Here is a 23,254-nt window from a genome sequence, read left to right on the forward strand (position 1 = left end):
GCGGGAGGCGGCGGCAGGAGCAAGAGCCGCCGCTCCAGTATTTCCTGTGAGCGATTCCAGGCCTCGGAGGCGGGTGGGGGCCCGGCCGCTGGCTCTGGCTGCCGCCGCGCGCGCGTGTCTGGACGCTCCCCCCTCCGCCTTTCCTTGGCGTGCAATTTGGGTCGCGGTGCAATCAAAGCCGAGCGCCCTCCTCTCCGCCCCCGACGGTTGGCCCGGCCCTCTCCTCCCCGCGGTGGCGGCTCGCCTGGGCTGGCCCTGCCCCCGGTTTCTCTCGCGGCTGGCCTCGCCTTCCCCTCCCTCTGTTGGCTGGTCATGTGTTGCCCTTTTTTTTTTCGTTGCTTGCAGTGGAAACAATTTAGCGTTCTTCGGCTAGCTCCAACCCGAAGCGCTGCTCATCCGTAGGGGGCAGACGAGGAGGAGGGGAGGGAGGAAGCCGGAGCAGGCGGGGGAATCGCCGCCCGGTCCCATGCCCTCGCGTTTCCTCCTCTGCTCTGGGATCCCCGTCTCTCTGGCTTTCCCTTCGGCCACATTGTTGGCTCCGGGCTGGGGGAGGGAGCGATGCCTTGCTCAATCGGATGAAAGTTTGCATAATGAGCACAAGAAGACAGCAGTGAAAAGCTCGACCTCTCCCAAGCCAGGTAAGTTTGCTGCAGCTGCTGCTGGGGGGGGGGAGGGGGGAGAAACAAACGCCCGGGTCGCTCCTCTGAAAGGTTGCGTAAGAATCTGCGTTGGGAAAAACTGGGGGGGGGGGGAGAGGGGAACCCCCGACGTGGACTAGCGTGGCAGCGACTGAAGGCTTGAAAACAACGTCCTGCTAGTCGGGGTATGTATGCCTGTTCCCCACCTCCGTTCGCTTACCTGAGGCGACGAAGGAGGCGGAGAGACGCGAAGAGTTGCAAGCTCGACCCGAATGTGTAATACTGTTTTTGCTGCTGCGCTCTGATTTCCTAAGACTCCTGGCGAATAGAGTTGGCATTGTCTGGTAAAGTTAGGAGGCGAGGACATTTGCGTGGAGCCGGGAGGGCTCCGGCCTTTTGATCGAATATTTGCAGGTTGCTCTCTCGCTCGTTTTTTGAGGAGCTCTCTCTTTGGGGTATATTTTTATTTTCTTTTTAAAGATCCTTCGGGGATTGCCCCCCGCCCTTCTGTGGATCGTTCTGCTCTGAATAAATAGCAGAACGTTAAGAATTCCCTTTTTCTGAAAGGCCCTTTTAGGTTTCTGAAGTCTCATGCCTAAGTTTGGCGTGATCTCGGGAAGGCCAGGCTAAGGTTTATGACATCTGACCAGCATTTGAAGGTATGTCTGCTGCAAATGGCTTGGAGAGGCATAAGTGCAGTTTTGCAGTCTCCTAGCAACGCCAGTGACTGATTCGACTCCCGGCCAATCGGCGCGCTCCTTCCCCCCTTCAAATGTTTTTGACTAGGACAGGAGGGAGTGTTGCAATGTGCAGGAAGAAAAACTGTCTTTGGCTGTCTGCCTTTTCCTTCCTCCGCTGTTTTTTCTTTCCCGTCGCAGCGATGCCCCTTCTGAATTTAGGCTTTTCGCATCGGCCTTTGCTGTAGTCTGTAACAGACATCAGGCTGACAAACATTAATAACTGCGAATTGTCTTAAGGCTCCCCTTTTCTCCCCCCCCCTTTCTGTCTGCCATGTCAATTTTTACAACTGGAAATTCAAGAGGTTGTGACTGTCTTAGACAACTGTACAGTTGTTGAGGTTTTTTGAGGGAGTGGAGCTCCCTCCTGAGCAGCTAGAAGCATATCTGATGGAGCTACTGAACTGGCAGCTCAAATGTTTGCTCAGCTTCAGAACTTCATGTAATTTGCTCAACTGTGGAGGAAGTGAGGAACAAAATTTCTTAGCAGCTGGAGACGGGTCAAGGAAAGCATTTCCCTCCATCGCTGATTAAACCTTCACTGGATTTCTGGTACACTGTAATGTAACATAAGCTGTGTACTGATAATTCTTTCCGTTTTGCCCTCCATATGGGAGTGCAGTTCCTGGGTTTTTAGTTGCTTGAAAGGTGCAAAAGTTTATATGCCTTTCGGCAAGTGATCCTTCTGGGCACACACTTATAAGACAATTAAATTTTTACACTTGAATTTTTGGCAGGGGATTCCAAACTGAAACCAGCTTCGATGAAAAGAAGACCGTTGACATTTAAATATACATGTGGCCTAATGATTGAAAACCAGCCAAAGTCAGGTGTGGGGTTTCCCGGTGGCTTATTTATGTCTTTAAACTGCTGTCAGTAGCACAATCAGGTGCCATTGAGTTGGAAGACATTTACTGTGTTTAAGGTTGCAGCATGAAGTTCCCATGTTTACACCTAACGCTGCTGTCAGGAATGGCTTGTATCGTAAAGTCACTGTGTCTAGTCTACTATTCTGGAGGGAAATGGTTTGTAGATTGCAGTTTTAACTGTACTGGGACCAGTGTTAGTCAGTTAAACTTGATCCTTTAGAGTTGCAAGATTGGTTGTATCCATCAATTACTGTAAGCTTTTAAAGAGTAGTCACTATTTTTTGTGTGTACAATTGATGGTACAATACAGCCCTTTGGGAGGATACTGGCAAGTAAGCACATTTAAACTGAAAGAGAGCAGCATGTCGTCATAGCAACAGAGCAATTAAATTATGTTGTCAGCCATGATATAATTTTCCTATTTAAAAGCTTGCTCCTGGGACATGAATTCTGTCCGTACTGAACTCGTTTGTCTGCCATGCTCCCAGTTGAAAATACAGCTGGGATACACAAAGGGTTGTATCATTTAGGGCCTATTTCTCTAGGCACAGTCAGTCACTCCTCCCCTTCCCTGGTACTTGAGTGTTTCAAGTCATTAATAGCACCCTTAATAGCTCTATGTCAGGAAAAAAATGCAAACTCCCCTTTATGCAGTGGTCATAAGATGCAATTCAGACATTTATATGAAGTGTAGTAAGGCGTCTAAGCAGTAGTAAGAGAGCACTGTGTCCCGTTTGTCTCAAATACATTTTTATTGGATGTGGAAAAGTGGTGGGAATGTGGTTTGCAAGTTATTTTTGTGGTCTTTTAAAAAGTATACAGTTTAAACTGTATCCCTTGACTTCCTTTATTTTTATTAGGTCTTACAGCATCTCTGACACACTTTTCCTTCCTTGGCTGTAATGTGAAATGTTTACAATGTACTCCACCCCACCCCGCTGCCGTTTTTGTATCCTCCTTCAAATATATTTCTGTCCTTCACCCCAGAGCACAATCTTTTCCCACTCTCTCCTTATTCAGGGCCCCTCTCCTTCTTTAATGACTTTTTATGTAATTACCACTTCCTCTCATGTATCTTTTGGCCCCTTCCACAGAGTTTTGTTCAGCAGTCAGTGCTCTGAAACAAACCCCTTTGTAATGTGATATTTTAAAGTTAAAGCCTTTGCTAAACATTTTTGTTCCACTGTGGGTATAAGTTTGCTTTGTGAGTTGTAAATGCAAGTTTCACTTCCTAGTTGCTTTTTCCTTTAAAGCATATCAAACTAGAGCCTTCCCACTTCCTTTGTAATAGCCATTTGCTCAATTGTATAAAAATGTCCTGCCTCTTACAGGTTAAAAAAGATGTGAGTGGTGTCACACTTCCTGTTAACGCTTTGTGTGTACTGTAACCAGAATGTTTTTGATTAATACCGTTTCTGTTGGTTTAAGTTTGAGTAAACTTCCAAGCTTGAGTTCTTAAAAAAAAACCTTGCCTACTTTTAATGAACAAAAAATGTCCCCCAGCACAAATACTGAGGCTTTTTTAAAAAGTAAAGTATCAGGCTTTTGGTAGAAGAATTAGCTGTTTTGGATCAGTGTTGAAAGGCCCACAGAGCATAGAAAGGATGTGGCTTTGATTAATTTGAAGATGGGAATTTGGACTGGATGTTTATAAGATTGTTATGCTGTGAATTCTTCCCTCTGTACTTAGATCATGTGTCCTTTGCTGTGTTAAATTATATTTGATATAACAAAAATATATCATAGCCATTGCCTATTACTCCCAGAGACCAATATAGAAACAACAGCCTCTGCTGGTAGATACAACGTCACTCTTCATGCTTTCTTCTAGGATATGCTTATTGTATTTATCACTGGCTCTCAGGTCTGTTAAATGTGCAGCACTGGGGGATGTGTGCCTTTCTAACTCTTGGCAGTGAACCCCAATAGGAGAGTCCTTTTACACTTTATTTGGAGGCAAAACGTTGGTAGCTGTAGTGAGCAAGCCCTTGGGTGTCATTGTGGCTGCTGTGTGTATAAACGTGGAGTTTTGCCTGCTTGCACATTCAGTTAGAGCAGGCGAGACTATAATTATAATGCGGCTGTGTTCGTACTGGAAGTGAAACAGCTGAACTTAATCTGAAGCAACTGGTCTTAAGCTCCCAATTTTTTGTGCTTATTACAGGCGGACATGCAGTCCAACCTTATGCATGCTTACTCAGAAACAGGTCCCGCTGAACTTAATGGGACTTACTCTTCAAATAAGCTTGTGTGGATTTGCAGCCTTAATAATGAAACTTTAGAATATACATTCCTTTTTGCATGGAACATTGTGTACGGCCAACAAAAGAAATCATTTTAGGAATATTCTTGCGTTATGCCAGTGATTGAAGTCCAGTTATTTCCCTAGCGGCTATATCCTTTCACTTAACAAACTTTAAGGTGTTTTTTTTTTAAATGTAGATTTCATAAAAGACCAAATTGCAGACTTGGGGGCGGGGGCAAGGGAAGAAATCTGTCAGATTGTGATGTGAACTCTGGTGTTGTCAACTAATGCTTCTGTTTCCCCCCTCCCCCTTCAATTTCTTGGATTACTTTACCAGGAGCCTCCCTCTAAATGGGTCCAGTTATGCCTCCCAGTAAGAAGCCAGAGGGCTCGGGGATTACCGTTTCCAGTGGACTGAGCCAGTGTTACCAGGATAGTGATTTATCAAAGACGCTACATGATGACGAGGACTTGGATTTCTCTTTACCTGCTCTCCGATCAGAAAAAGGGCCCATGGAGGACGAAGAACTAACTAACTTGAACTGGCTACACGAGAGTAAGAACTTGCTGAAAAGTTTTGGGGACTCAGTCTTGAGAAGCGTTAGCCCAGTGCAGGATCTTGAAGATGATACCCCGCCGTCTCCTGCTCATGCCGACATGCCCTACGACGCCAAGCAGAACCCCAACTGCAAACCACCGTACTCTTTTAGTTGCCTCATATTTATGGCCATTGAGGATTCTCCAACCAAACGACTGCCTGTGAAGGATATATACAACTGGATTTTGGAACACTTCCCTTATTTTGCAAATGCCCCCACTGGATGGAAAAACTCTGTGAGGCATAATCTGTCGTTGAATAAGTGTTTTAAGAAGGTGGACAAAGACAGGAGCCAGGTGAGGCTGGAACAGTAGTACTCTCCCTGCCTGTATAAACCATTTTAGTCTTAGGAACAGAAGCTGTGTACTCTTCCCACTTTTCCCTGTTCTTCCAATTTTAGTTTACTGCACTCAGAAAGATGGTACTTCTCTTACATGGTTCATTGTTGACAGAATAGAAATCACTGTCTGCCCATGTCTAAGAAAGTGGTGTGGGGGTGGGGGTGGTATTGTGGTATGCTAATAGTTTCCAACTATGCAAATGCATATAACTGCATTATGTCGAGTGGATTGGACAGTGTTCTTTGCTTGGATAACATTTTTCTCTTTCTATGAATTTGGTTTCCTAGGAACAGGCTGTAGCTAAGAGTTTTGGGGTGGGGCAGTATGGCGGGGGGGATATTCCAAAGGTTCTGCAAACCAAGTGAGTTCCTGGAAGCAGTTTTGTTTGGCTTCCCCTTTGCTCAACAGCCCCAGATATGCCTCCTGAAAAGCAATTGCAGCCTCATTGGAGGGGCCTCTCAGAACAATGCAGCATACTGAAGGACTGGGTGGTTAAAACAAGAGCAGAGAATTCGCATGAGAGTATTTCCTCCCACCTTTCTTCTTATACAAAAACTGGTTCTTCATCATTTGAATCATACAGGCATTAGGTGGCTTGGCTTTTCGTGTCTGTTGGCAAATTCCTTTCACTGGGCATTCTAGGTTTTTTTTTTCTAAATTAGTCTTGTTTTTGCATCTGTTTCTTTCAATGGGCATGACATGTCATTCGTTTTGGCACATAACTGGTCTTTAATGAAACATTTTATAGAACACTGACCCCATATTCAGTATGACAATCCTAACTTGCTGAGAAAGAAGATTGGGAGTAAAGAGACTAAGCGAAAGTGTTAGCTGAGTTATAAACAAGCATAGGATATCAAACTGGATAATGTCTCTACCAGTTTCCCACAAAAGCACTCACCCCTCAGGCCAGGAGCAAGCATGGTTTTCATCTAGATGACTCTATCTCCTGGGGCAAGATGAGCCCGCCAAAGGGTGCTCGGAATGTGTATTGATCTTCCCAACCATCCCGGCTTCTTTGCAGTAGGCAAGGAATGTTTTGCTCTCTGTCCAAGCTCTTTGTCACTTTCCCATTTGCATTTATATTGTGCAGTTGCTTGCCCCAGGCTTTCTCTCTAGCTTGCCTGGGAGTGTGAGGAGAGGGCAGATTGCTTAGCCTCCCCCCCACCGGTGTATGTCTTTCTTTTGCCTCTGTTTCCCTTGCCCAGGTGTGCCTCTGCTCCCAGCTCCCCCTACCAAGCTCCACATATATACTTATGGACAAGGGTGCTCTGTTTCCATCAGCAAAACACTGGAAGGTAAAAAATCACTTTAACCTTCAGGCACTACCACTCCTCATTAGTTCTAATTCCCACTCCCTTCAAAATGTGCTTTGACCCTAAGTTCCCCCTGCTATGTTCTCTGATGTTTTCTTGTCACTATTCACCCACCACTACCTTTATAGCCTTGTTTTGGGGGGGCGGGGGCGTCTTGACTTTGTTTTGCTTTATTACTATTAGTCTACTTTTTTTTGCTGGGCACAGAATAAAGACTTGTCTCAGACTGTTGAATCTCCAGAGAAATTCTAGTAATCTTCAGTAAAGTAAAATTATGTGGCATTGGAAGCTGATTCCTTGGTAGTAAGTCTCCCAATAACTATTTTTAAGGAGAATGTGGGGGGTGTATAACTACTAAGTCTGCAATCTTGTGCACAGTTACTTGTGAGAAAGGTCCCGCTGAAGTTCCAGTGGTGCTTGTTTTTAAATGCTAATAATGCACAAATGTGAAAATCAATTGGTTTTTCTTTTAGAAGTGGCAGAGCTAGCAGTGTGTTCATATATAGGCTTCTGTCCCCTGCCCTGTCACTGGGCAAGTTACAGATCTATGAATCCCATCCTAAGCAGGTGTACTCTATGGGGCTTATGCCCAGGAAAGTGTTCTTAGAATGGCCCTGTGTGAATCTGGGTGTTCTCAACTTTAAAATCGAACTCTCTGGTCATAAAAGTGGTGACAGAACTTGCTGTCCCTTAAACGTAGTAAATGAAGAAACAACCTAGTAGTTATGGGTTCAGAGGCTGACCTTGGCTGATTCTTTTAGAAGCAACCTGTGTGTGTACTGGAGGAAAGAATGTATTGTCTCTTCTGTCTGGCTCTGCCCGGTGAATCACCATTATATGTCTGGTTCTAGATTGTTGGATATCAGAGCTCAGTTTAAAAATTAAGTAGATCTCACAGGTATGAGCCTGCCCATCCCAAGTATGTAGAAATGAATGCAAACTCCTGTCTTTTGTGTGTACGTGTGTGTTATGTGCCATCAAGTTACCTCCGACCTATGGCGACCCTATGAATGAAAGGCCTCCAAAATGTCCTATCATTAACAGACTTGCTCAGATTTTGTAACGAGGACGTGGCTTCTTTTATCGAGTCAAGCCATCTCGTTTTAGGTCTTCCTCTTTTCCTACTGCCTTCCACTTTTCCTAGCCTGTCTTTTACCAAATAAAAATTAAGTGTTCTCTTTTATTTAGTAGAAGATCTAATTTTGCCTAGGAATTATTTTATGGGTAATTATTTTATTGTTACTAGTAACAATTTGTAGTCTGTCTAGCTTTCAAGTAAGATAGGACTTTAATGCAGGCTAGTAGAAAACAATGGCTGGCTACAAAGCCCGATTATAATTTGGGGAACTCTAATCTGTACTGTTCATATGGTTTGGAAGTGAATGTGGCAGGTTTCTTTCGAATTTACTCATGTTCACTGAGTTGTATTAGCTCTCTGTTGTGGAGGGATAGAAATTTTTTTTTCGCCTTTGCACATAAATGCAACAGCAGAACAGCACTCATTATGTCAAACAGTAGCTAAAAATCCTCCCAAATCCATTCAAAAATCTGCTGGGTGCCAAAAAAATATTTTTTTCACACACTGTTAATTTTACAAAAAAAAAAAAAAAGTGTTCTGCTAGCATGGTATTGCACTATTGTGACATTTCATATTGTGAAATAGCACACCCAAAAGCAAAACTGCCCCCATCCAAGTGAATCTGTTGAAAAACATTTTCCCTTGTTTTACCTGTCTTCATCACTCCTGGGATCCCTCTTCCCAGATAAATTGTCTTGCTACTGCCTTCTCTGCGTTGTGCTGGTCAAGCAGCTGCCATTTTTAGTTAAGGAAGGCATTTCACAGAGTTCCCTTTCCGAATGCACACGTGCTCATAACTTGCCCCTGCTTCGCTGAATAACTTAAATGGGAAATTTTAGCTTCACAACTTCATGAACACAGAATGGAGTTTCACTAAGCTGAAGAGGACCAGGCCCCTGGAATGTTTAATGGAATGTAAGCCGGGGGGGGGGGGGGAGGGAAATTGAAGGCATGTTTCTAGTGCACAAAAAATAGGTCACAAACTCTATGATCAAGACATTTTTAAAACTTCTATAACTCAGCCATTTTACCTCTCATTCCCCCCCCCCTGAAATTTAGCCAGATTACGCTGATCTTCAGATAGATTGTTTGGGCCATATTTAAGACCAGTGGACCAACTTGTCTTAATGTAATGAGGATAAGAGTTTTCAGGTGTTGTAATGGCAGAACGTTGGGGAAACTTGCCTTAACTGTACTGACAATCCCATATAAACTTGCTTGAAGTGTCACTTCTAGCCAATCTGGTAAATGAGGACTTTAAGGGCCATTAGCCCGTGGCAGGCATAATGGTATGAAACAACAGATAACACTTGTGAGTAAAATGTTGAAGAAAGCCCTAAAAGAATTAACAGAGTTCTTTGATTGTGGCTGAGTGCACATTTTCCCTTCTTGTTTCTTCAAGGCAGTAAAGCACGGAAATGATATCCTTGTCTCTTCTTGTCTCTTGTCTCTTTTTATTTTTTTTAGTGTAACTGTCCTTGTCCTAGTTTTGGGGTATGATGCAGTTGTATATAGTGTTACTGTTAAGTTATTACATGCTTTAAAATCTAAGTGGAGGAATTTTGAGATACTAAATGAAAAATCATAATTTTTTGTATCTGAAATTGCCCATATGCAATTTTTTTCCAGTTCTGTTTTTTAACCCCCCTCCCCTTGTTTGGTTTTATTGATTAAAATCTTCCGGTTTCGGACAGAACTCCTTGCTTTGTAATCTCTGTTCTTAAAATTCCCATTAAGATGATGATTATTATTTAAAACATTTCTGGTTTGTGTTTCCACTCAAATAGGATCCCCATGGTGCCAAACATTAAAACAGCATTTAAAATAAAGCATATATAAAGTAATTCAACAAAAACATAGAGTCACACTTAACACCACAACTGGGGTGGAGGGCCAATAGGAGCTATTGGGGCTATGTCAAACAAAACAAAGTTTTCACCCACTAGCAGAAGACAATGAGAGAGGGAGACAGATGAATCTCCCACGGACGGGAGTTCAAAGGTTTGTTGCCACAACCAAGAAGGTTACCACCTGTCTAGCCTCAGATGGTGGGGGCACCTGAAGCACCCAACCAGAGTGGATTAGTAGGTTGGGAGAAGGTGATCCTTGAGGTATGCTGGCTCCAAGCCATATAGAGGTCAATACCAACACTTTGAATTGAGTCTGGAAGCAAATTGGGAGCTGTAGAGATGTAAAAAGACTTGTCTGATATTGTCCCTATGATGCACTCAAGTCAACTTGATGGCTGCAGCATTCTGTAGCTTCCAGTCAGTCTTTCAGGACAGCCACACACAGAGTGCATTGCTGTAATCTGATCTAGCATTACCAGGGCATGCACCATAGTAGCAAGTTCTTTCCAACCCAGGAAGGGCTGCAGCTGGTTCACCAGCTGAAGGTACCACTCCTACCTATTTGTCCAGTGGAGGGTTGGGCCCAGCAGCACCCCCAAGCTATGATCCAGCTCTTTTAAAGGGTGAGCAATCCCATCCAGAACAGGAGATACCCCATTTCCTGGGTCAAATCTTCCCTCCATCGGTAGCACCTCTAGTTTGCTAGTTAGCCCTCAGCTGTTCCAAAACAATCTGCAGGTACCTGTTCAGGGTTTCCATTCACAGTTTCCACAGCCTCCCTGTCACCTGCTGGAAGCACAAGATAGAGGTGTGTGTCTTCAACGTATTGATGGGAACTGGGTCCAAATCTCCTGCTACTTTCACAATGGTTTTAGATAGCTGTTGAAACACATGGAGACAACACAGAATTTTCTGGGTCCCGATAGGCCAAGAGGCAGAGCAACAATCTCACATCACCACGTTCTGAAACCTACTTTCAAGGCAGAACTGAAACCACAGAACAGTGCCTCATAATCCCAACACCATAAGGCATTCCAGCAGGATACCATGATAATAACAACAACAACAATAATAACATTTGATTTATATACCACCCTTTGTGACAACGTAATGCCCACTCAGAGTGGTTTACAAAGTATGTTGTTATTATCCCCACAACAAAACACCCTGTGAGGTTGGTGGTGCTGAGAGAGCTCCTAGAAGCTGTGGCTGACCCAAGGTCACCCAGCTGGCTTCAAGTGGAGGAGTGGGAATAGAACCCAGCTCTCCAGATTAGAGTCCCACTGCTCTTAACCACTATACCAAACTGGCTCTCAGTGGTATCTAAATGGTATCTATGGTATCTAAAGCCACCAAGAGGTCCAAGAGAATTAAAAGGCCCAGCCACTCACATAAATGGACAGTGCTAAGTCCATTTAAATTTCTGCTTGTGTTTTACTCGATCCAAGCTACTGCTTTTAAAAAGTGCCAAGCAGTTGTTTGTTATAAAAGTGAAGTAAAGAATTTATTTCACCTAGGAGGATTTAATATAACTATATGTGATTTCTTAATTATATGGTATTTTCACTTTGAGAAAATGATACACAAATACATTGCTTATTTAATAGACAGATATGACTTGTGTCATACTGCATTATAACAGTAATTAAAAGTTAAGTATGCATGCAAATCTACGTAGAACAGATCACATGCTACCCCAGACTTTAAATTGCACAATGCTTGCCCCTCTTTGCTACAAGCCTTTATGTTGCCTGTCATATTGCTCAGGAAGGGTCTTTTTACTATCAGTGGCTTTAGAGGGAGGAAGCAATTGGACAGTGTTTGTACGAGTTTCTGTTCAACTCGTTGTACACGATCTATTGCAGGGGTCCCCAACTTTTTTGAGCCTGTGGGCATCTTTGGAATTATGACATAGGGTGGTGGGCATAACCACAAAATGCCTGCTGCAGAAGACGAAGCCATGCACACACCGGAAACCCAAGTGTTGTGGAGTAGAGCGGGTAATTAAAAATACACTGGGGAAAAGGAATGAGAGAGAATAAAAATTCTGTGGTGGCAGCTGCCGCTGAAACAATGTTGTGGACCCTTGATCTGTTATGTAATATCTATGGTCTTGGACCTAAAGTAGCATGAGCATAGCTCAGTGGAGTGGAACAAAACATTCTGCTGCCCCTCTCCCACTGACGCTCATTGATTTCTCCTGGAATGAGCATGCCTGTGGCTCTATGGTGTGTGTGTGTGTGTGTGTGTGTGTGTGTGTAGAGTGCCCTCAAGTCATAGCTGACTTATGGTGACCCCTGGTGGGGTTTTCATGGCAAGAGACTAACAGAGGTGGTTTGCCATTGCCTGCCTCTGAAACCCTGGTCTTCCTTGGAGGTCTCCCATCCAATTACTAACCAAGGCTGACCTTGCTTACTTTCTGAGATCTGAAGAGATCAGGCTCACCTGGGCTATCCAGGTCAGGGTGTGGCTGTCATGGTACTGCTGACAGCTTACTTGCATTCAGGTTCAATTCTTGGCATCTTCAGTTACAAGGAGCGCATAGTAGGTGCTGTGAAAGACCTCTAACCAAGACCCTGGAGAGCTACTGCTGTTCTGTGGAGGCAGTAATGACCTTGATGGAACAGTGGTCTCATTCAGTAAAAGGTGGCTCCATGTATGCCCAGTCCCCTGGAACAGCACTGGGTGTAAAGTTGGGGTCTGTGGTGGAGTCGGGGTTCATTAAAAATGTGTTTCCCCTCCTCGGGCAGCATGACACTTTTATTGATGTAAAACAAGGCTTGGAACTGAGACACTGTGTGGAACTTCGAAATGCAGGGGTTTAATCCCATGGTTTGCTGTTTATGTAGAAGAATAGTGATCCTTGACACTGGATTATGGATTCAGTTTTAAGAGATTAGAAGTGTAGTTTAACAATGCCAGCAGGTAGCAGCTTAATTTTAAATGCTGTGTAAAATGAAAATTCCTGTAGCTTCTAAATATCTGATTGAAATCAATTTCTAAATTTTTAAAAGGAAAAATTAGTGCTTTTTAAGAAGCACGACATTGGACCATATTCTGTACTTATATTCAGTTATGTACAATGAATTTCTGCATGTATGGTGTTAGGCAGATCTGTGTGTTAATATTGTCTGACTCAGTTGTGTGTGTGCTCTATGTTAGTATTTTCCATGGTGTTGGATAAGACAAGAATAGGAAGGAAGAAATTTCCACTTTGACTCAGGAAGACTTTGATGAAACTCATCAGTCTGTATATTCCTATTCCAGCCCTATAGAAAGTTCCAGACGTAACTTATTTGTATTTCCTACATGGACTTGTACACAAGTTGCTTTACAAAGCAGCTGGAGTTGTTTCCATTGAGCGGCACTTGTTTTGCACTTAGGGTTGCCAGTCCCCCGCTGGGGGTGGGGGTTCCCACACTCCTACACTCCATCCCCCGCCCCCGCTTACCTGGCCGGTGGGGGGAACGCACCTCCCTGGGCATGCTCCTGGGTGGCGTTGCACACTCCCATGCTCTGCAGTGGCTGGATTCAGGCCAATTCAACCCAAATTGGGCAGGATTCAGGCTGAATCGTGTCCGATTTGGCCCAAATCAGGCTGCTGCGGAGCACAGCAGTGCTTCTGTGCTCTGCAGCAGCCTGAATTGGGCCCAATTTGGCCTCCTGTGGAATGAAGGAGCACTCCCAGGGCAGCACGCACCCCACGCGATGACAACACTTCCCAGACAAGGGACATCAGTAGGTAAGTGCCAGGCCTCTAACCTGCCACCTGAGGGGTAGGGGGACCTGGAAACCCTATTTGCACTGTATACTTTTGATACTTATGTGATCTGCCTTGAATATTAAGGAGAAAGGTGTACTATAAATAAAATACCATCCCTGGATATTGAGGTGTATAACACAGAAAAGCAGGAAGATATTGCAGGACTGTTTGAGCTGGAAATTGTCTTTATAGTTCAACTTACCCTGTTTCCTGAGGTAGTTTTCCTTATGTGGGTTTTTGATTTCCTTTGTTAGTGTGACTTTTTAATTAATTTAACACAACTCCCAACAAGAGGCTTTCTATTGTTGCGACAGATTTGCTTTTGGCAAGGTAAAAAGTCCCTTAAATGGAAATGGAGCATTTTCCCGCCAAGTATGCATTGCTGTTCTTTGCAAAGAATGCAGCAGACCCATTTTTGTGATTACTCAGGTCACGTTTGGAATGGACACATTCTGTAAGACACACTTATAAATCAGTTCCAAGATGCCTGAGATGTTTGAGGCTTGCTCAAGTATCCAGAATGTCCAAAAAATAAAAACTCAGCCGGGTCTGTGCTTACAATGTTAAACAGAACACTCAAGCTCTTCCGCTTTTTTGGCTTCCCTGTTCTTTTAGCAGTTCAAAAGTAATCCCTTCTCTTTCAGGGGAAACTTTGCTGCAACCTGCAGTATTTTTGAGGGGGAGGTGATAACTCTACTGGGGAGCTTCAATTCATCAGGGCTTTTTGTACACTTAGGCGGTTTTTGTACGTTTTATACATTTGTATATAGGCCTTTTTGTACATTTTTTCTTTCCATGAGTGAAGCAAGCCAGGTATGCAACCATTTTTTAACAGAAAGCAAAAGACCCCTTAAAATAGGCCTCTGTTTATAAGTAGACTCTTTACATTCAGGTTTTCTGTACATTTGGGGTGGACCCCACATTGTGTGTGTTATGTGCCGTCAAATCACCTCCAACCTATGGCTACCCTATGGCTAATGGAACATACCAGTGAATTTCAGAAGAAAATTGGCCTATGTATTATAGATTACAGCAAAGCTTTTGACTGTGGATAGTGTTAAAAATTAATGGAGGTGCCACAACATGTGATTGTTTTGATGCGCAACTTGTACTGTTGTACTGTGGACAAGAGGATGCTAAAAGGGCTTGATAAAAATCAAGGGAATTTTCTTTTAAAATATGCTGACTCCCATATAAAATCTGTAATCCTAACAAGCCACTGATTGTCCTTTTGGTGGTGGTGTTGGCACATTCAAGTGAGATATGGTTGCTTCACCATATGAGGAAGGCTTATAAAGATTTCTTGTCTTGGTCACACCATTTGTCCTTTCTAGCTCAGTCTTGGCTGCTCTGATTTGCTGTGGCTCTCCTGGGTGCCTGAGTTCCCTAATGCATGTTAACTGAGCTCTCGTAACTGAGCCATGGTCCCTCCCTTGACAGGTAAGATTAGGTACACAGAGAGATTGCAGGTGAATGGATGTTAGGGCTCTGGAGAAGCAGCCAGAAAAAGGAAAGGTGTAGGAAGCTCAACTGAAGAGTGCTCTGGAGAAACCAATAGTATCAAATTGGGACAGGAAGATTCAAGTGTTATAACCAGAGTGGCTAAAGGGGTATTGAGGCATGAGCTCCTTTTGTGTAAACAGTGGCTGTTAAGTGGGGCTAAAAGGATGACCTTTCCTCCTGAAAGATGACTTGGGTAGTCTTAGAGCAAGATCTGAGCAAGTAGCATCTTAAAGACCAACTAGATTTCCAGGGTATGAGCTTTCATGAGTCAAATCTCCCTTGGTCAGATACCAACATGGCTACCTACCTGAAAGTATTTTCTTTGGTAGTCTCAAGATTCTGTTGTGTTATGGCTGCCACCTTGCCAGCCGGGATAGTTTGTTCCCCGGGAACAGAAATAAGTGGGGAGTGATTGTAGGTTATGGCCTTGGAATATGTTGCACAGAGTTCTGCAGCTGGCCAAGTCATGTATACAGTACCAAAGACGTTCTGGGCTTCAAGCTGAACTGTTCCACCACCAGCAGTATGACCTCCAAAGTTTCAACTTCGTTTTCTGAAAGTAGCTAAGCTTGAAGTTGTAATTTTTAATACATGCTAAATAAATAAAAGGGGAGTGCACAGCACAAGAGTTTAGCAAATGGCATGTTTTGAAATCTTCAGAGAGGCTTTGGTGGATGTAAAATAGCACTTATCAGCTCTGAGAATTGTGGGCGTTTGTTAATTGATGTTGAATCTTTACTATTTTCTTTCTTTTTCCTCATGGCCATTCTTGCAAAATTTATAACAACATGTAAAAGGAAAGCTTTTCTCATGGAGTTCACTTTCGTCCCCCAGATACCCAAGTGCTCTTTTGTGGGCATCAGAACTGTCTGCATGGCTTTGAAGTATCATCTTCTTCCCAAACCAACACAGTAGCTACTGGATGTAATAGTTAAGAGAAGCCCTGGGCCCTTCTGCACATTAAAAGCACTTTAAAAACATCTCTAGTATGTCTTTTGTGTGAATTTTTCAACATAGTGATGTTATTTGGAGGATAACTATTTTCCATCCAGAGTATTTTATGGCATATGGGGTAGTCCAATCTTGGAAGCTAAGCAGGGTTGGCCTGGATTAGTACCCAAATGGGAGGCCACCAAGGAAGTCTGGGTTGCTATCCAGAGAGAGGCAATGGCAGACCACCTCTGAATGTCTCTTGCCCTGAAAACCTACAAAGTTGCCATAAATTGCCTGCAACCTGACAATATTTTCTATTACCACACTATAGCTTTCCCAGGTAGATATAGTGTGCTCAACATCATTGTAATTGCAGTGGGTGTCTGTGACTGTCAGATACCTGCCTTGGAGGGTTATCAGTGATACAAGCCTCCCAGTGACATTCCAGTAGTTGTTTGTCCTTCTCATCTGAAGACTGTGTTCTTGAGCTGCAAAACCAATTTGCTGCACATGTGAATGACTGCATGGACAGGATGACATTATTGAAATATCTTTTGCAAAAGCATTGTGGCTAAGATGTGGTTGGGCTGTTCTTTGAGTGGCTGTGTAGAGCCCTAGCATAAAAACGCAGAGGCCTTCTCTTGTTTGCAAATAGCATATCTGTTTGTCAGCCTGTTTGCTTAACTGCATATAACAACATGGGTAAGCTAGGAATGTTTTAATAATGTCAGCCAGCAAAAACAAAGTAGTGCCTCTTACATATTTTGAGGTTGGGTGAGATGTGTCTGTTCTGGCTTTTAGCTCCCAGTTTTTTAAAAGGTGTAGTTCTATATAATATGCTGCTGCAGATTTGAGAGTCAGTTTGATGTAGTGGTTAAGAGCGGCAGGACTCTAATCTGGAGAGCCGGGTTTGATTTCCCCCTCCTCCACTTGAAGCCAGCTGGGTGACCTTGGGTCAGTCTCAGCTTCTCAGAGCTCTCTCAGCCTCATGCACCTCACAGCGTGGACAAGATGACAGTCTCTGGCAATACTACAAGCAACCTTTTATATTTGGTGAAGAATGTTAAACTTAGGCATCAAACTCCAGATCTTTATCAGCCCAGCAGCAACAGGACAGAACTTGAAATTCATAAGCTTAATTTATTTCAGATGCACATTTTGTACAGCACCATTCACAGTGGGAGCATTCCGCCCCTCCCCCCGCCCCCATTTGTAAGAAAGGGAGCAAAAATTGTTTGAGGACCACTAAACAGGGCTTTCCTGTGTCTGTGTTTCATGGGGTGAGATATTGGTATTGCAGCTTCTTAGGAACAGACTTCCTGTTTAGCAGCCACCTAGATGCTTTGATTTCTTTTTGTTCAGCTGGTTTCCTAATTTTTTTGTTCACTTGTTGCTTGTTCTTAAAAATAGCATCGTTGTCCCTCCATTTATTTTTAAGATGTATTTAAAAAATGAGTTTGTAGACTGTAGCCAGAATGTTTGAAGCAAACTGTTTCTTATTTAAAAACAAATTGCACCCTGGTTCTAAATCGATTATTTAAATCCCCTGTAATTCAACAGAGTTTACTTCTGTGTAATATGGATTTGGGTGTTTTGTGGCGTTTGTGTCCTGTTTTTATTACTTTCCATCGCTTTCAGTGAACGTTCCAAGGAAGTAAAGCTATTGATTTAAAGAACAATGTTCCCTAAAAGCATGCGCTGGTGTCTTAACTGGCTTATGGAGTGGGCTAATAAATAGCAAACGTACATTCAGTATGAGACAGACTCAGTGTAATGGGATTTTTTTTTAGGGAAAGTTCCCCCACTTGTATTAGCTTGTGCAAGCTTCCTTCTGTAGATTCACAGAAGATGTGTTTTATTTTGTGCACCATGCACTAACTCTGCAAATGGAGTCCTTATTTCCAAACTCTTCCAGATAGCAATGTCTTCACATGCTGCAATAGAAGTGAGAGGGTCTTTTGAAATACTGCTGTCCCTATCTTTACACTAGCACTGCTTATGTTTGTGCTACTTATTTTTAAAAACAGTTACTGATTCTAGTGTCTTAAGATGAATTTATATCAGGATATGGAATGAAAGACCTTGGTGCAGTGACAAAGTTATCTTAATGTTGTGGTATGTATAACAGCCTTAATCATTGCATGGGAGAATTCCCTTTTTATTTTCTGTCCTTGTTGCCAGACCTACATATCCAATTGCTGAGCTTTCGTCCTCTTTTTCTAGTGTATAGATTTGAATGCCCTACCATGTGTCCCATTCAGTACAATCCCTTTAGCCCATGACTCTCCTGGCTTCCCTACCATCTGGTCCTTGGCTATAGAGAGGAATTTTTCTTGTATATGCGTCTCCGAGGCAACAAGTTTGCAGTTGATATGGAAAGTAAGCAGTTGCCCTAGCAACGGAGTTACTGATGTGGCAGATCCTCTGCTTGCAGGGAAAGAGCTGTGCTGGCTCAAATGCATCATGTAGGTCTGCTGTAATTATAGCTGCGCCCACTAGTGCCGCTGGAGTTAAGAGAGACTGTTAATATCTTTGTTGTAGCCCATCATTTTTCCAAGGAGTCGCGCAGGCTGCAGAATTTGCCCTTTCAGGCCTTTGGGTAGCGGATCTTGGCTGCAAACCGTGTGGTTTTGTATGTGTTTGTAAGAAACGGGAACAAAGTTCACCCTGAGGAAATCGTCTGTTCCCATCCCTTGCTTCACCAATGGGAGTTCACTTCTAGGCCAATGATGAAGTGGAAGCTGCCAGTTGATTGGTGCCGTTTCTGGAATCCTCCTTGCTATTGACTCTCCTTCCTGTGACTTCTTCTCTTGGCTTCTCTAAGCCAAGAGAAGCATTTTGCTTGTCTGGTTTCTTCCATTTCCACAGCATCTCTTGGTTTTAAATTGCTGGGAAGTGCTTGATTGAAGGTCAAGGAATTCCAGTTCAGTAAGGGAGAAAGAATCCAAAGCCTGCTGAACATTTATTTGGCTTTTAAAGGAAATTAAGCTCCATGCGGTCACACAGACATACTCTGGAATCCCTCTTTCTTTGTGAGAATCAAGTTTCACAGAGAAACTTGCCTCTAATTTGTTTTTGAAACTAATCCGTCAGCATCCTCTTTTTAGGTGCATGTTCATAGGGTGCTATTTGTTCTGGGGTTTGTTTTGCTTTAAGTATAGTCCTTCCCTATTCCTTGTTCACATTTTGAGTCTTCAGTGGAAGCAGTTATAAGTAAAAGTAGTTACCTATATTCCTAACACAAACGGTAGAATCTGGCAGTCTCCATACAAAGTCCAGAGAATCTGAGTTTACATTAAAAACAAATAAACATCTAGCCCTTGTGACTGCTGAATTTTGAAAGTGAAAAATGTGGGCAGGAGGGTTTAAGTACCTGAATTTTATTTTATCTTTTGCAGAACAGAGAATGGTGTGGAAGTGACTTCTGGTACTATTACATAAATTCCTTCCTATAGTCTCAGTGCCGCTCTCTGCAGCGTCACTGTTTCCAAGTATTGTCTCTTTTTGCTCACCTCTACTTGTCAGCCTTTGACTTAAAAACAGCAGTGGAATGGCTGTGGCAGCATGTCTATCAATACTTATCTTGCGTCTGACTCCAAATTTGACATTCAATGCGCAGAAATAAAAATCCGCTCGACGGGGCCAGAAACAGATTGGGAAGATGCTTTGAGAAGCCTGGGGGAACTTCCAGGTTTACAGGAAAAAATAAAACTAAACAAAGGCAGGGGGAGAAAATGAACATAAAATAGCAGGTTGACCTCTTGTGAGACTACCTCAAGCCATGTTGGCAGCCATTATGGACCACCTAGGCAACCACAGAAACATTGGGGAAGGGATGTGACCCACCAGGAGACCACTCAGGCAGATGGTCCTAGGGTTCAATTCCTGCCATCTCCAGTTAAAAAGTAAGTCATGTGAGTTCTTGGAGAACTATGCCTGTCAGAATAGACAATAGTAACTCTGATAAACCAATGGTCTGATTCACTATAAGGCAGCTTCATGCGTTAAACATCATTCACTGATGTTGTCTATGAATGCTGAAAATGGCTGCTGAGAATTTGGTGATCGTTTTTACCCCCATTTTTACCCACTATGAATTGAAAGATGGTCAGTATGGGTATCTAAGAAGTCTCTCTACACAATACTTTTGACGTGTTCTTCACATATTGGGAGATGCAATGTTGGCTGGGAAGTGTAGTTTTAAATGACAGAGCTGGCGGAGATCACTCTGGAGGGAACGGATTCTCTCACAGCCCTCCACTGCCTCTGGCGTCTCCCCTTCCAGAGCCTTTGCCCTGTCGAGGCTCAGTTGATTCAAAGTTTTAAGCAGCAATGGCAGCAGGGTAAAAGCTTTGGAAGGGGAGATAGTCTGGCACGCCAGAGGTGGTGGAGGGCTGTGAGAGAATCCGTCCTCTCCAGAGTGATCTCTGCTGGCTCTGTCTTCCAAAACTATGCTTCCCGGCTAACATTGCATCTCCCAACACTTGATGAACACACGCCCCAGCGTCTCATATAAAGAGACTCTCAGGCATGTAGACCAGTGGGGAACAAATAAGTAAACTTGATCTACTGCAGGCAAACAACCCAAACAAAATATTTGCGAGGATGCTGTTTTAGATAAACTATTCATATAGTAAAATCTGTACTCTGTTTGCAGATGAGAGCTAGCTTTTTTGATTCATTCAAATCATTCCAGGCAGGTAACAGAGTGTGTCTGTTGTAGCAACATTAGACAGGTTTTCAGTGGACGAACACTTTGTCAAATGCATAAACATAACATACCTTGGATAGACATGTCGTGCATCTGATGAAGTGAGCTTTGAGTGGAAAAATGCTTATGCTGGAAAAAAATGGTTAGTCTTTAGGGTGCCACTGGAGTCCTGTTTTTACTATGATTCATTCAGTTACTTAAAAAAAATTATACAGCCTTTTTAGCTTAGTAGGCATCCAAGATGTAGGATAATAAAGTACAAAGAATATAATTGATGAAATGATGTGCTTTGGATGCTGTGGCTCTATTTTGTTAACAAGGAGTCTTATACCAGTGGAAATAACTTCCTTGCTGTTAGAGGAATGGAATCATTTGAGGATCTAACCTCACGGCAGCAGCATTTAAAAACAGGCTTCAAGACAATGGCAACAGTTTGCTACAAAAAGCAGCCCCCAAGGAAGGAGGTAAAGCAGCCACCAAACGCTTAAATAAATAGGACAAACTGATGCCTGAAAGATAACCAGGAGGACATCAAACCAATATCCTCAGGGAATTCATCACTTGAGCTCACCCACAGAAGGGCTTTCATGTGTCCCTCACTGTGATAACTGAAGCTCTCATACCTATGTGCGGCATGTGCAAATACCAATTAACGCATTACAGTTGAGAAAAGGAGAGGTCAGACTGCTTCTTTCTCTGCTGCTATGTAACATATCTATCCGCTCAGAGTGTCCCAGCGATTGCGTCCATAATAGGGTATCTGTGTGTTACGGGAGGGAGCTGTGCAAGGAGTTGCATGGCTGTGCTTTGGAAAGCTGTCAAGTGAAGCATTCACCCCCATTGGACCCTTATATGCCATTTAGGAGCGGATTGTTCCTAAATTAGGTCTTCTGCTTTGAGCAATCGAAAGCTAAGAATCTTCTGTGTAACCCTTGTTGGGTTCTAATGTAGGTCTGCTCTTATAGCAGTGCGGATGGGAAAAGCTATATTTAAAGTCCTGCCAATATTTTTTTTCACTGATAGTTATCCAAATGGTACTTATATTGCTCTGTACTGAGGACAGTATCAGTGGATGTTCTTTTTTTTATCAGAGTAAATTATTAGCTTTATTAAGACTGTGACATTTAGCACAAAAAATCTGGCCGTAATTACCTAAGATTCATAATGATAATTTGTTTCAGTCCTCGGCTGCTTTTGTGCTGCTTTTATATTTTTGGTATACGTGCAGCCCAATGCTGTCTATCTCTAGCCTGAAATAAATCACACTGAGCAATAAGATTTGTTCTAAGGCAAGAGCACGTAGAACTTTAAAAAAAACCCCAGCATTCGCACAGATTATGTTCAGAAGTTTCCTGAATGAATGAGAGGTTTTGGCAAACTAGGAGGAAAATAAGTTAGTCAACAAGCTATTGCCACAGCACGGAAGACAGCTGCATAATCTTCTTTATGGTCTCTGTGCATCACACTGATGAACTGTCCCACCTGTGCAGAGCTTGGATTCAGAAACTTCTAGAACTAATTTTGAGGTGTGAAAGTCCTCTTCCCTCTGAGGCACAGTCTTGACTGCTCATGCCCCAAAAGGAAGAAGTGTGCCTTCTCACTTGGTTCTCTTTCATCCACTGTTACTGCAGCAGCCGTATTTAACACAGCAGCAACACAGAGCTGTTGAGGCAGACAGTATGGCCCCATAAGGAGAAACCTAAACCTTAAATAGATGAATAAAGATCTGCCCCAATATGCTTACAGCGCAATCCTAAGCAGAGTTACTCCAGTCTAAGCCCATTAAAATCAATGATCTTAGAGTGGAGTAACTGTTAGGATTGCATTAGTAGTCATTTTTTTCTGTCACTCTAGCGCTGATATTAGGATTTGAGTCCAGTGGCACCCTAGAAACCAATAAGATTTTCAGGATATAAAGGTTCAAGAGTCACAGCCCCCTTCTTCAGACACTGACGTTGCTCTCTGTTGTGAAGGTGATGCAAGAGGTTGCCTTCAGGACCTGCATCTGACTTCAGGGAGCCTTTCCCGAAGGCCGGTTATCAGACTTGCTTCAAGGCTAACTTGCCCGAACTTTCACTATCGGGGACAGACTCCCCAAACAGGCAAAGTATAACTCACACCCCAGGATCTAAGCGCCCTTTGAGTGCGGGCTCTCTCAGCTTCTGATGTGGTACAGAAATTCTTGTACTCTGTATCAGTGCCACTACTTCACCTTCTGACACCAGAGTTGATGATAACACTTCCAATCTTTCCTTCCTTTGCTTTTTTGTAAAGGCAAGGGCTTCTCATTTACAGTATAAATCCCTCCTGCAAGGTTATGATATGTCCCCCATTCTCTTCTTATAACTATGAAGAAAGGAGCTTTGACTCTTGAAAGCTTATACTCTGGAAATCTTGGTCTTTAAGGTGCTACTTGACTTGAATCTTGCTCTTCTACTGCAGACCAACACGGCGACCCACCTGAAAGTATCTTAAAGCTATTGATTGATTAATTCATAGAGGCATGCAAAAGAAATGGCATAAAATAAATTCTTTGGAGTGAGTTTGGTAATTCCCTTCCCTGCCCTGCAACTTTCTCCCAAGAAGCTTCAGTGTTAAATGCAAATGAAATGCATTTACTGTTAGCTGCTTCCCATTCTGTCCCCTCTCAGATTGAGAGGAGTAGGCAGTGG

General features: G+C 43.2%; 1 protein-coding gene across 3 annotated transcripts in view; it reads left to right on the forward strand.

Annotated features, from left to right (window-relative positions):
* Nucleotides 1–292: 292 nt before the first annotated feature.
* FOXN3 (forkhead box N3) overlaps nt 293–23,254 on the forward strand; it is a 178,987-nt gene continuing 156,025 nt past the window's right edge. For 2 of the 3 annotated variants that reach the window (XM_054972628.1, XM_054972629.1), the window contains exons 1-2: nt 293–638; nt 4,827–5,383. In XM_054972628.1, coding sequence (XP_054828603.1) covers nt 4,841–5,383 — 543 coding nt within the window. In that variant the 5' untranslated portion in view covers nt 293–638; nt 4,827–4,840. The remainder of the gene's footprint in view (nt 639–4,826; nt 5,384–23,254) is intronic. The other variant, XM_054972630.1, reaches the window with a different exon arrangement.

The sequence above is a fragment of the Eublepharis macularius genome, chromosome 2 (assembly GCF_028583425.1).
Source record: "Eublepharis macularius isolate TG4126 chromosome 2, MPM_Emac_v1.0, whole genome shotgun sequence".
In the NCBI taxonomy this organism is placed as follows: domain Eukaryota; kingdom Metazoa; phylum Chordata; class Lepidosauria; order Squamata; family Eublepharidae; genus Eublepharis; species Eublepharis macularius.